Source organism: Sarcophilus harrisii, chromosome 3, assembly GCF_902635505.1.
Source record: "Sarcophilus harrisii chromosome 3, mSarHar1.11, whole genome shotgun sequence".
Taxonomy (NCBI): Eukaryota; Metazoa; Chordata; class Mammalia; order Dasyuromorphia; family Dasyuridae; genus Sarcophilus; species Sarcophilus harrisii.
In genome coordinates this window covers 259,692,657-259,707,441 of record NC_045428.1, presented here as the reverse complement: position 1 = coordinate 259,707,441, position 14,785 = coordinate 259,692,657, and the positions used below count along the sequence as shown (strand labels likewise).

Here is a 14,785-nt window from a genome sequence, read left to right as displayed (position 1 = left end):
TTGAAAAACAGATGTTTTTCCCAATAGATGGCATTAACTAGGTTAAATCCTTTTTATACCATTGTCTAAGTGGCAGATTAATCAACTGTACTTAACTCAATAAATGTCTATTGGCTTGCAAGCATGAATGAAGGAAACCCCAAACCTTTATTTCCTTTTTATCAGTTGTATCAGCAAGGTTATTTTTCAAATCACTATTTCCAGCATAGAATTGATAGAAATGACTTTTCACAAGGAGAACATTTCAAATTGCTCTACTGAGCCACATAAATAAAGCTTTCTTTTACAAAAGCCATTCTAGGAAATCATATCACGTTATATTACCCACATTCTAGCCTATACAATACTGTAATTCTTGTCTTTGTAGGGGTTGTGCTCCCAAACTGTTAAGTGCTCTGTAGGACATCTTCCCTGAAAGTATCCAGGCTTTTCTCTTAAAAAACACACTAAATAGAATAAAAATTCTGACCTGGTTTTTGGATAAAATAATGAGAATGAGAATAATAATAGCTAGAATTTACATAGCACTTTAAAATGTACAAATATGACCCTGGGAATTATTTATCATCATTATTATTATTATTTTATAAATGGAAAAACTGAGACAGAGATTAAATTGTCTGGTCATAAGGCAAGAAACTGTCTGGAACTGGATTTTAACTTGGGGCTAACCACAGGTCTAGCAGTCCTTTCATTTCATATCTAGCTATCTCTTGGAAGGAAACTGCCTGATGACTATGAGGACTGATGAAGACAAATTTTACTGTTCCAGTTAAAATGAAGTTACACAAAGAATCTTGCAATGTCATGACATTTTTCCCTAATGACATTAAGCAATATTCTCTTTAATGAACAGAACAATATAATCATTTCCTAACAAAAGTTTTTCTCTAAACCACCTCCTCTAGTTTCACAGCAATGGTGATAGTAATGGCAACATACTGATTTGTTTTATATCCTTTGAGGTGTGATCAGCCAACCTATGATGCATATTGTTGAGTTTTGTTGAGGTTGTTATGGTTGTTGTTGTTGTTTTAACTACTCTCCAACATGAAAAGAAGAGCATTACATACTGAAAAGGATGTGCGATTTTTTTTTTAAATGTGGACAACCCTCCAGTAATGATACTCCAATAGATAGCAAACAATGCCTGCCTGCCTTTCCTATCTTCCCAATATTACCTGATAATTTCTCTATAGGGGATCTATAGGGGATCCATCCAAATTACTATGAATATTCTTCACTTTCCCTTGACATTGCGAAGATACTAAGGGAGCCTTTAATCTCTTGGTTATCTCATTATTCAAGAGGTCTTTTTTCAATAATGTATTTCTCTGATGACAACTTTTATTCAGGTTATTTTGTGTATTTTGATATATTTTATGTCCCACTCCCATCTACTGTGTGTTTCTCTTCTGTCCATGAGTAATACACCTTTCTAAACTATTTTGAAACTGCTGAATTCAGAGATTAACAGCTATAGGACAGCATTAATAGAAAACTTATTTTTAAAATGACTGTTTCTAGAAAGAATTTGAAGTCATTAAAAGAGCTTTGTATTTTCTGAGAGCAATCCAGAACACTCTCCTCCTCTTTAATTCTGGGCACAACTCATTGCTTATATGTCCTATATATGCAAGGGGAAAAAAGCTAATGTACACACATATACAGGTCTGTATTGAAATTTAAATCTGCGCTAAAATGTTTTGTGACACGCTGTATTTGTATACAAATATAAACATACATATACATATATGTATGTACACACTACCTACATATATAGTCTTGTATGTCTACAGATAGACAAGAACAGAGATTTATTACTTATTTTAAATTTCAATGATATTTTCCCCCCAGCCTGTTTCCCTCTCCCTTTCTTTCCATCTACTATTGCCTCCAAAAATAATTAAGTCAAAAATTTTGATTGGTTGCAGATATTTTTCAACAAGTTCTTTAGTATTCAGTTGCTTGATGAAACAGGACAATTCCGACCATAAACAGGAAAAAGTGCAGTATCTTACCATCCACAGGGAATATCTTTTCAATATAGAGACTACAGTGGGTCCCCTTCACTGGCAATTACACCAGATATACTAGTCTTCAAAAAGATTACATAAACACTATTCATGGTAACTGTTTAACAACCTTTTAAGTGTCTTACAATTATTTCATAAACAACAGTTGCCACAAATTAATGGGTCTCATCCACTGTGTGTAGTGAATTTAATATCTAATGTTAATAAATATGTATATATATATATATATATATAATATAGAGAGTATATATAAACATATAAATGGGTTTATGTTATATGTACATATATAAGTATTCCACCTTATACTGTTATTAGGTTCTACACGGCATGAAAAAGAATTACTTATGGAAATAGTTTACTTTATAGGAATATGTCATAAATAAAAAAAGAAAGAAGGAAAGAAAATGTCTTTTCCTCCCAAAGAAAATGTGTTAGGATTTTTTCAATGTGGATTGACATAAGATAATAAGTATGGAAACAACTCATGCAAATAAAAGAAAATAAAACTTAGATTTGGCAAAATGCCATAGCAAGTATTTTCACAGCAAGCACAGCAAGCAAGAAAAGTTAGGCTTTTCAAACCCATTGGTATTTGTTATTTTCAGGAGAAAAAAAGAAAAAGCTGACAGACCTGTGAAGAAAATGGCCTCTTTCCTGGGTCAGAGGATGTTACATAAGCAGCTTGAGTATAGGCATAGCTTTTGAATCGAGGTTGAAGAGATGTTCGCACATGGCCCTGTGCTAAACTGACTGTGATCTAAGAAGAGGTTTGGGAGAGGGCAAGGGGAGGAAATATACATATATACATATGTGAAGACATGACTCTGGAAGGACAGCTATCCCCCACCCAAGAAAGAAGAGAAAATGAAGACAATTAAATATCAATTTCCTAGAAATCATTAAGACATAAAAAAGCACTTTAAAATAAGCCTAGGATGGTATTTTATCAATGTTAGCATGATATACTGCTGAAGGTGGGTAGGTAGGTGTATTTCACTGGAAAGGTTCTCTGCTGATCTAAATCTAGAACTAAAGAGGAAGGGAAAAAGGAATCACACTGTGCAAAATAGTTTTGAAATATAAATCTAGAAGCAATTTTCCCTGTATCTGTACTTTAAGTAAATGATATCTAATTTTACCATATTAATGACTTAGTAAAAGCCTGAAACTCTCAGGAGTAAAATATGGAAATATTTCAGTATTTCTGCAGAGACAGCATTATATAACGAAACAACAACAACAAAATGAACTTGGAATCAAGAAATGTTTGGGTATAAGTTATGCCTAAAACAGTTACTAGCTATATGACTATATATGACCATGGACTGGTCACTCACCCGCTCACCCCTCTCAGAGATATTAGCATACTAAAATGAGATACTCTATGTGAAGTACTATATATATACATATATAAATATTAATATTTGGTAGAAAAATCTAAATTTAAAATTTTAATACCTGTTAAAGACTTCTTTAACAGTCTTTAACAGTCTAAAATAGTCTTTAATGGACTGCTTTAAAATATTGTTTATATCTTGACAAATACAAATAATAATAATAATTCTAAAGAGAGAGCCATTTCTTTTAGAGAGCCCAAATACAGGTTAATAGATAATCTAAAACAAAACATTAAAGATTGTAGAATATAATAGCTAAATGGAAATAAACTGAACATTTTATGTTTTTATATATGGATTTTATACATATCTACATATATGTGTGTACATGAATAGCTATATACACATCTACATATTACAGTGCTCACACAACATATATATATATGTATGTCTATATCCATATTTATACCTATTTATATGTGATAAACATATATTAATACAATAAAATTGTTGTTCTGTCATTTCAGCAGTATCCAACTCTTTCATGATCACATTTGGCATTTTCTTTGCAAAGATACTGGAGTGATTTACCATTTCTTTGTTTGGCTCATTTTACAGAGGAGGAAATTAAAGCCAACAAGCACTCTGTCCACTGCACTATCTAGCTGCCTCAAGATTTGTTCTTGTCTACAAATCCTGAAGTATACTGCAAAATATTTTTTTCAAATGACAAATGTTTATATAGAAACATCATCTTAAATATGCTCCTTAAATTTTAAAGCATTCTTTAAATGTCATATTTTTTATTCCAGGACTGTAATTTGATTAGCATGGGAAACTCTTGAAGAGGAAATTGTATTCACCTAGATATTTTTTAGAGAGTTTTAGGATCCTTAAGAGAATAAGTGATTTGACCAAAATCTCACAACCATTTTCACAGAGGTGGCACTTGAATCTATGTCTTTCTGACATTAAGACTGGATCTCTGTCTACTATAATATGATGTCTCTTATCCTTTAAAATTAACTTTTTGTTAGAGTGATAATAAATTACAGAAGATGAATTCATTACTAAGTGGAACATATTTTCAGGTCTTGGTGTCCTTAACAGAACGTGAGATTTTCTGATGCACAGATGAATCCACATGTAACATTCTGCCCTGCTTCTTGGAATGTATCTAACACAAGTACAAGGATATTTTCTGGTCCATCTTTCTGATACTACAATGAAAACACTTGAAAGAAATATTTTCATTATGTGTTTTGAAAATATACTTCAACCATGAGTATATAAATTATGCTGTTTATAGATATTGAATATTAATATGGTGAAATAAAACAGATGGGTAATATAAGTTGTAAATGTATTCTTAAAATGCCATATAGTATCAACTTAAAAGCCAGTGCAATGACCTGCAAGAACTCACCTGCTGAGAATAGTGCATTTCGTGGTGCAATTGATAATGTTCCCCTTGAGGACCTTTTGATGGTCTTGGCAACATCTCTACTTCATGAATAGCTTCCATGCTTACTTGTTGAGGCAGAACTTGGAAGAGTGTTGTGACATACATTAAGATAGACTTCTTATCTGGATAGGCCGTTGCAACATCTGTAAAATACATTAACATGCATCACTTTTTTCTTTTGCTATTCCCATAATAGAATATGCAAAAGAAATGAACAAATCAATGTTACAAGTAGAAGACAAACTAATGAACCCTCAATTGTCTATGAATGCCCTCCAGAGACTAATTAGACAATTATAATGAACTCTAAAAATTTCTACAAAGTTAGAATATCAATGAGGTAGTCTTTTAATTTTTTCTCCTTTAATTCATGTGAACTTCATTCCATCCTATTTTTAAAAGTCAAATGGCAAAACTATGCTATCAAGGGGAATAGCATTCATTACGTGAGAGTCAAAAATAGAGTAACAGATAGGGATTTTTTCCCCTGTGGATTGTTAAAAAATCATCAAAGTGATTAAACAGCATAGTAGTAATTAAAGAGTTATACATGATATTTAAATGTCTTGGAGTTCAGTAAAAGAAGGAAGAAATGCTTACACATCTTATAGGTGTATTTATGAAAATTAAATGTGAAGTTAAGTGGATTTCAATTCAATTCAAAAAATATTTATTAAGCACCAAGCATGTGAAGCATAGTGACAGAGATAAAACCAAAATGAAGTATTGTGGGGATAGAATGCAAATAAATGTAAATTATTTACAAAGTAATATCAAGTGATGGAGAACATTAACAAAAGCACAGGAAAAGCCTATGAAAAGGATGTCAGCTAAGCTGTGCTTTGAAGAAAATGAAGGTCTAGTTGTACTGAAAGAGGCATATCATTTGCCACTATTCAAAAAGAATACAGCAAAAGTAATTCCAATAGATTCTATGAGTTAATGCTTTATACCATTTTCCCAAACTATGTTAAAATATAGTAAATTGGTATTAGGATACATGATCTTACATCTGTCTATGTCAGGTATCATCCCTTTATTCAGATACTGGAGACACACTCAAAATGCCTTTTGCATAAAGCTGATTGTAGAATGCTTTTGGTAACATATCCAGGGAAAAAAATAGAGCCCAACATCCTGAGTCAATAACAATTTGTAATGATATGATATAAGTAATGTGGAAGCTCTTTCAAGTCCTTCTTTTGTTATCTGGCAGTAAAATTTACCTACTGTACTCATTCCAGTGAATCAGGATGTAAAAAGAACTTGGTATGAGAAATTTATCACTAATCTCAGAAGTGTTAAATCATAATCAATGGCAGCAAGCCAAAAATACTCTGATATGCTTTAGCAATGAATTTTTAGTTATAAATGTATCTAGCTAAGATATAAGATTTTTAAAAATTCAATGTGGATATACACTAAGGTATTCTGATCACAGGTAAGAGAGGGGGGGAAAGGGTAATGTTCAGATCTGAAGGCGGAGGAAAAAGTCTTTCAGTAATCTCCTTTCATCTAAAGAAAATTTAACACATTATTCATGAGAGTCTATAATGTTTTAGGAAACATTCACAGAAAGAAAGAGATCACAAAGTCCCTTAAATAGAACACACCATACAAGAATACTCCAGTACTGGGGGAAACACTATGAGGCACTGGAAGGAAGAGGGGTTTGGAGGAAAACAGACAGACACTGAACAAATTTTTATTCCTTGGCATTTCCTTTCCTGTGGATGGAAATAAAACTAGTGGTTAGATAACATTGATGCTTGTAATCTAGGAAATTTTTTTATTTCTTCTTCCTAATAACCCTGAGAGAATATTTCTTAGATTTTAGGAAAGGTTCTTAACCTGGGGTATATGAATTGCTCTTATTTTTAATTTTGAGAATTAGATTGCAATATAATTGGTCTTTGTAATTTTACATATTTTATTTCATACCTTTAAAAATTACACTGAAAATGAATTCATAGACTTAATCAGAGTAATAAAGGGATTCTATGTCACAAAGAAAATTAAGAATCCCTAAATTTGAAACACAAATAATAACTGTTTGTCAGGAATCCAAACTGTGGTGAATGTGTGTGTGTATGTGTGAAAGAGTAGGTACTCTTTATTTATTTTTTTTTGTATTTTTTTATTTATTTATCTCTCTATTTTTCTGTCTGGTATTGGAGATGTCCAAATTATGCTTTCACAGAGCACAAAAATTTCCACCTATGCAATAGAAGGAAGAATAATAAATATCAAAGAATATCAGGATCCTGACTTGAATGACATCATTCCTTTTGGAAATCCATTTAAAACCATGAAACTGATATGATAATAAGAATGACCCAAACTCATCTAGTATGTACATAAAAGACTTTTAATACATGATTTCACTTAAGCTTTGCAACAATCTTGCAGTGTAAGTACAGCACTTATTTTTGAATGAATTTTAGACAGTCATCCAATTACCATCAAAAACAACATTGAAATCCAGGTCTTCCTGACCTCAAGGTTTTCTCCATGTAGCATCTCTTGTATCTTGTCAATTAAAACATTTACCCCTTGCACTTCAGAGTACATTTTGTTCCATAACTTTTTCAGATTTTTTTTTTTTTTTTTTTTTTTTTTTTTTTTTTTTTTTTTTTTTTTTTTTTTTTTTTTTGCTGAGGCAACTTGGGTTAAGTGTCTTGCTCAGGGTCACACAGCTAGGAAGCTTAAGGTATTAAAATTTAAAACAATACTAAGAATTTGTTAATCCTATAATATATATTAGTCTCTTTTCTCAATAGAGCAAATTTTGAAATGCTCTATAATAGCAAAGTCCACATTCTAGGCATACTTTACATATGCTCTAGCCCCTATATTAATTAATCTAGGCAATTTCTGTTTTTTTTTAAGTAAATAAATAGAATATAAAGGATCTTTACGCTGTTCTAAAAGAGTGACTTCTACTCTAGACTAGACAGAATTATTTTACTGAAACTAACTCTCCCAAACTCAAAATCTACTCCCACTTTAATTCAAAGAGATAGGTTTCATCTTTCAAAGGTGAAGAATTGAAACTACATAGGTGGCATTTACTGAATTTATTTTTGTTTTGTTTTATTTTCTTATTTATTCTTAGTTCCAAATGATGGCTCACTGATAGATGAAAGGAATGGATATTTTGGGAAAAAAAACTGATTTAAAAATAAAATATACCAATATTGTGTTCTAATAAATGCCTAAGAGAGATGTTATTGGCTAATAAGAACTTCATGGAACAAAAAGTTAAAATACATCAACCTTCATGACAGAGTTTATCAGGTTTGACAACATACTTGACGGCATTCTAATTTGAAATGCATATAAATATTCCTGTATATAATAGCCTGTATTTCAAAATGATATTTTTATTAAATATAATAAGATTTTTTGTGGACATCACAGTGTTAATAAATGATATGTTTATAAATATATCTAAATATAAACATATGTGTTTATAAATATTGTTATTAAGTGTTAATAGTATTAATTCATTAAGTATTAATAAGTATTATTGTTATTAAATATTTATATGTTTATAAATCTTCCCAGCTTTAATCAACAATGATTTTTTAATGGCACATTGCTCAGTAATCATGTAACTATTAGTAAATCTCAAAATTTCAAGATACATGAAGTATTTCATTTTTTTCCCTATGGAGCTTATGTACACATACATAATATACATACATTCATAGATGTACACACAAAGAGACATAGATATGTGTGTGTGTATGTATATTCAGATGAACATATCTTCTCCTTTTCTTAGAATATTTTTTTCTGGGTCTCATATTTCACTCACATTACTCTGGTACACATTTAGTTGCATAAATAAGAAATTCCCTAAAGGCAGGAATTGTGTTATTTTTATCTTTGAATCTCAAGTACCTAACTTATATCTCATAGCTTCATGCTTAAGAAATGATTGTTGAATTGAACTGAATTCATTTGAAAAGATAATAGATTTCAAAGGTATGGGTAACTATATCAAAACCATGTTTTTTATAAATTACCTTCATGGACTACAGTAGTGTAATAAATTAATTATTTGGTAGTGAATTAATTACCAGTCACCTGTTGGTGAATTAATTTTAAACACAAGCTAGTCTGGGCCTCAGAATACAGATATGCAGTCTGTAATTGAGGCTTTGTCTGCATTCCTCCCTCCCTGTCTCTCTCTCCCCCTCTCTCTTTTGGTTGAGGTTAAGTGTCTTGCCTAGGTCACACAGCTAATAAATGTTAAGTGTCTGAGGCTAGATTTGGACAGAAGTTCTTGTGACTTCAGGGCCCTTGTGCTGTCTAGCTGCCTCCATAGTCCATCCATCAAATGGAGAAGGGCTAGGCAAGTTGTTTTTTATGATTATAATGGAGTATTATTGTGATAAAATGATGAAGAGAATTTTTTTTAGAAAAGAAAAAAAAAAACTTGGGAAGGTGTACAAGAATTTATGCATAATGCAGTGAGCAGAACCAGGAGAAAATTATACACAGTAACAGCAATATTGTAAGGATAATCAGCTACATCATTAAGACAATGATGCAAGACAATTTCAAAGGACCCATGATGAAATATAATATCCACCTCCAGGGAAAGAGTGAGCTCTTAATGTGGATTAAAGCATACTTTTTAAACTTTATTTTTCTTGTTTAATTTTTTGTCTGTGTTTTCTTTTGCAACATGATTAATATAAAATATGTTGTGCATGATTTCACATACATTGTTAATATCAAATTGATTTTCTTCTCAAAGAAAGAGGTGAGAGACAATATAGAACTCAAAACTTTTTAAAATGAATGTTTAAAAAATTCACATGTAATTCAGAAATGCTTACTGAAATAACTATATATATATATATATATATATATATATATATTTAAAAGATTATTGTAATGTGTGGTATGAATATAGTCTCATTTGGTGGGTAATTAAATCTATATCTATATCTATATATCCTGATAGTGCTCTAAGATTTTAAGTGACCATTTGTGGGAAATGTCCTCTAGTCAACAATTCCTTTTATTATAACTTTCTGATCATAAGATGCCTTTAAGAATTTAGAGTCTAAATTTAGAGTAATACCTGACTATCTCCTCAAGTCCCTATCCTTTCAGGTACTATTGATTTCTTTTTCTTTTATTTGTTTTTCCTTTTAAATACCCAGTGCAAATTTAGTGATTGACACACAGCACATACTTAATGCTTGTTTTTTTATAGAATCCCAGATAGTTTCTTTCACTATTTCCCTCATATAAGTTTCTTTTAAAGCTCAGCTCATATGATTCTATTTTCACCTTTTTGTTGGCATTATTTTATTCCTCAAATTATTGTGATATTACTAATCTCTTTACATATTCAATCATTACATTTCACTTCTCTCATCCCTTTCAAAATAAAATAGTTTCTGGGGGAGATGACTATTCTGTATATGTATTGGTATCCCAAATAGTTTATATAGTAGCTAATACAAAATAGGTATTTATAACTCTCTGTTTAAGAGAGTAGAATTGACTTTAGCCCAAAGGAGTGTATAAAATGGGAATTAAAAGCATTGTGCAGCAGGGAAAGTTGTTTTGGAGAAGGAAGAATTTCTTTAGAGGCCCTAAAATAATATGTGACTATTTCTTTGCCCATCATTAAGGTGCTTTGATGTTCTCTATGAAAGTTTGCTTTATGTTCAAGGAAATGCAGCTATTAATATGATATCCATTATATGACACTAAGTGCTAATGGATAGACCTTATTTCCCATTCTCTCTTTTGTTGACTTCAAAAAGAATCCACACTTAGCAATGATCTACTTATAATGTCTCCTGCTAAAAAGGCATACTGATAGGTACTTATTAAGGATTATAAATCTTTTGTTCTGAAATTTTCTCCTTCTACTACTTTTTATCTCCTACATCATTAATATCTTCTACTTTGGAAACACTAACATTCTTGTCCTTTCCAACTCTTCAACTTAAATATTTGTTTTAGCAACACAATAAGTTTTAAATGCAGGAAGGAGTTAAAAAAAAAGAGTAGAGGAAAAATGGCCAGAACTCAGAAAAAACTGAATCTTGCATGCATGTAATGTACACTGAACTTAAAGTCAGGTGCCCTACCTTCACATTCCATTTTTTTGTTGTTGTTGTGTCAATTGGAACAAACAATTTTAACCTCGATGAGCTTTACTTCTTCAATAAATAATATCTTCCTGTTCTATATCACTGTGTTGTCACTGAGATAATATAAGGTAAACTGCTATAGAATTGTATAAATAGCTATAAAGACAACCTGAGTTCTCAAATAAAATTATAATGGAGATATAAAGCTTTTTTAATCACTACAAAGAATAAAGTATTTGAATACATGTGCAATGGCTCCAAAATATAGAGGTGAGTAGGTTCTCCTTCTCTTCCCACATCTCCCCAAAATGAATTAGCTCCCAAAGATAGTACAGCCAGAACCTCACTGTACTAGGCACTGAGTCAAGGCTCATGTTCTTCCCTCAACACTGGCTCCATTGATGTCATTAATTACATAGAATCATAAAGTGTCTTACTACATGGAACCCAAAGTATCAAAGTATCCAAAGCCCATGAATCACTATATCCTGTCTTTCCAATCAAATGGTAAGATACCTTTCCATCTCAAGATAAGTGGAGACTAATATCCTAAACTGTCACTGTAGCCTAGTTGAATATCATTATTAAGGCCAAGGAATATTTTTAGCTGCTCATTGTCTTACAAGTGCATCATTTCATTTAAATAATGAACTGGAACTAACAGACTGATGATAGCAAGACTATCCCTAAAATGAATTCCGAAAGAAACTATATTAGTTCTTGGAGGATCAGAATAAACAACTTCAGAAAAGCTCATCAACAAAAGCTTGATTTTTCTCTCCTTTGAGGCAAAAAAAAAATCATTTTTTACTTTTTTCAAAAATAACCCAACTGAAATGCTATTTGGTAAGGGGGCCACATTAACATTGAAATTCAGATTGGTACAACTCTAGGTGAGGGCTTAATAATTTTCAAATTGTTAGCTAAGAGTTATTTTTTGGTCTTAAATACTGAGTCACCACATTTCCAACTTTTGAGGATTTTATACTGGCATGAAGGTTCTGACTTTGAATTCAATTCAGAGGAAAGGTTAAAAAAAAAAGATTCACAGAATCTGATGTTATGGCTAGTATCAAAATACCTGATTTTGAGAGATGACTCTCTACTTGCTGATCTTGTTCCTTGACAACATACTAACACCCACAGTTACTTTCTTGGCATATTTCTGGCCTACAAAATGTGATTAATTTTATTTAATAATTATATCTGTGATTTGTTGTTATAAGTGATATTTAAATTAAAAAATTACTGTATTTCTAAATATATGGCTTTAAATACATGAGAATTCATCCATCCCTACACGAGAGCCTCAGTTTATCATCATCACTTCCTAGGCCTTTTCAACAAACCTACTAACACCTTTACCACATTTTCCTATCTGCCTTTGTGTATACTCATAAACATGTACATATGCACATATACACATGTGCATTCTGTTAAGATTTTCTCCTCAGAATTTTTGGTTAAAAGTTAGAAAAACAGTCCATATAAGTCATCATTACTGAAACCATAACAATTTATTCATCATATGAAGGAGTTTACCTTAAAGCACCAAGTCTGACTGTGAAATAAAAACTTGTAATAAAATATTTACACATTTTTAATGTTTGGTGTGTACTTCTTTCTGAATTATTCATTATTCAATTCATTCAGAAAAAACTTAATTGGGATCTTACCTCAATGAATCAAACCTATTTTAGTGTAGACATTTTACTGAAAAAAAAATGAAGCCATTTCCCATAGACTATAAAAAATGAAGAGGCAAATTAACTTCATGACATAACCAAGAATATGTTCATTGTGTTAGTATTTTCCATTTGTATTCTTAGTAGAAAATGACTAAAAAGAACAGAAATCTCTATTATTATGGCAGAATGACAGAATAAGAAATGTGATAGGAAAACTCTTTCTCTCAATCAATCAATATTTATCAAGTGTTGACTACATGTATATTATTATAATAAGCATGGGAAGAGACAAAAATTTTAGGTGAAAAATAGTTTCTAATATTAAGAAGTATGATCTAGAAGAGAGATAAGATGTGGAAAGAGTAATAATAAAACAGGTCAAATTCTGTCTTGAGTCTAATATTCCACTCATAACACTATGATAATATTTTAATAATGAGATGACAAGAAACAATCTTTGGTTCCAAAAAATCAGGAATGGGAATTGCATGACTAAAGAAAAATGGGAGAAGCAGTATGTTGTGAGTTTTGAAATTTTTATTTTATCATAATTGTTTAACAAGAATTTACTTCTGTTAAGTACCAGAAAGTTTCAGAGCTGGAAGGGATCTTAGTGGTCATTTAGTACATCTTTTTCATCTTATAGATGAAAAATCTTCAGCTGAAATAGGGGGAAAAAAGTATTTTATTTGATGTTTCACAGTATGTGGAATGTCAGAGCTGAAATGAAACCTAGGACTCTTTACCCTAGGGTTGTCTACTCTCCATTAAATGCACAGTTTTCACTATATTAATCACTAAGGGCAAAATGAAAGACATGTAAAGCCTGAGGCAATAATGGATGAAACACTGGACACTAAATTACTCATATCTGTTTAACTGCCGAACAACAGGGAAAATAGTAATATACTAATATTACAAAAAATGAGGACAATATACAATAAATGATTAATTCAGTAGTTTTGAAAATAAAAAAAGATCAAAACAATCTGATATATAATTAGTAATAATGATGATAGTGATTATTATGAAGAAAGAAGAGAATAAAGATGAAGAAGAGAAAGAGGAGGGTGATGATAATAAATATAAAATTGTATGTTTTCAGCTTTATTCAAGAAGAAATTAACTTCTCAGAATCTAAGATGATCAATTGGAGAATGGTTGGGTAAACTGTGTATATGAATGTTATGGAATATTATTGTTCTGTAAGAAATGACCAGCAGGATGAATACAGAGAGGCTTGGAGAGACTTACATGAACTGATCCTGAGTGAAATGAGCAGAAACAGGAGATCATTCTACACTTCAACAACAATGCTGTATGAGGATGTATTCTGATGGAAGTGGACATCTTTGACAAAGAGAAGATCTAATTCAGTTCCAATTGATCAATGATGGACAGAATCAGCTACAGAGAAGGAACACTGGGAAATGAATGTGGACTACTTACATCTTTGATTTTCTTCCCAGGTTATTTTTACCTTCTGAATCTGATTTTTTTTGTGCAACAAAAGAACTATATGGATCTGTGAACATATATTATATCTAGGATATACTTTAATATGTTTAACACGTATAAGATTGCCTGCTATCTGGGGAGGGTGTGGAGAGAGGGAAGAGAAAAGTTGAAACAGAAGTAAGTGCAAGGGACAATGTTGTAAAAATTACCCATGCATATGTTCTGTCAATAAAAGGCGATAAAAAAAGAGAAAATCCAAGATGAAAATTAATCTGGATCAAATTTGTTTTGTTTTGCCTAAAATGATGAGAGATAGAAATAAAACAAAACAGTACTTAGAAACAAAGACAAAGCTCTTTGTGGTAGAGTTCAATTAGAAAAAATAATAGGAATAAAAACATGGGGAGAAAGCAATAAGCCATGTCTTCTTTTAAAGATGTAATAAACTGAGATGGACTAACTAAAAGTAAAGAATAAAATTCTATATAAACAAATATAAGAATAAACATAAGATTTAAATGAACCAATCCATATGTAAAATGTGTGAATAGTTGAAATATCCAAAAAAAAATTCTTACTGTACTAAATTTTGTTGTGTTCCTTGAAATAAATGGGCTATTAATTGAATTTATAAATCTTTTCCTAACTAGACAGCTGTATTTGCTGCCTACAAAAT

At 31.0% G+C, this 14,785-nt stretch overlaps 1 protein-coding gene across 9 annotated transcripts in view; it reads right to left on the bottom strand.

Moving 5' to 3' along the window:
* DMD (dystrophin) overlaps nucleotides 1–14,785 on the bottom strand; it is a 2,285,006-nt gene that overhangs the window by 1,629,241 nt on the left and 640,980 nt on the right. For 8 of the 9 annotated variants that reach the window (XM_031963631.1, XM_031963630.1, XM_031963635.1 and 5 more), the window contains exons 8-9: nucleotides 4,800–4,981; nucleotides 2,668–2,793 (exon numbers count right to left, since the gene is read on the bottom strand). In XM_031963631.1, coding sequence (XP_031819491.1) covers nucleotides 2,668–2,793; nucleotides 4,800–4,981 — 308 coding nt within the window. The remainder of the gene's footprint in view (nucleotides 1–2,667; nucleotides 2,794–4,799; nucleotides 4,982–14,785) is intronic. The other variant, XM_031963634.1, reaches the window with a different exon arrangement.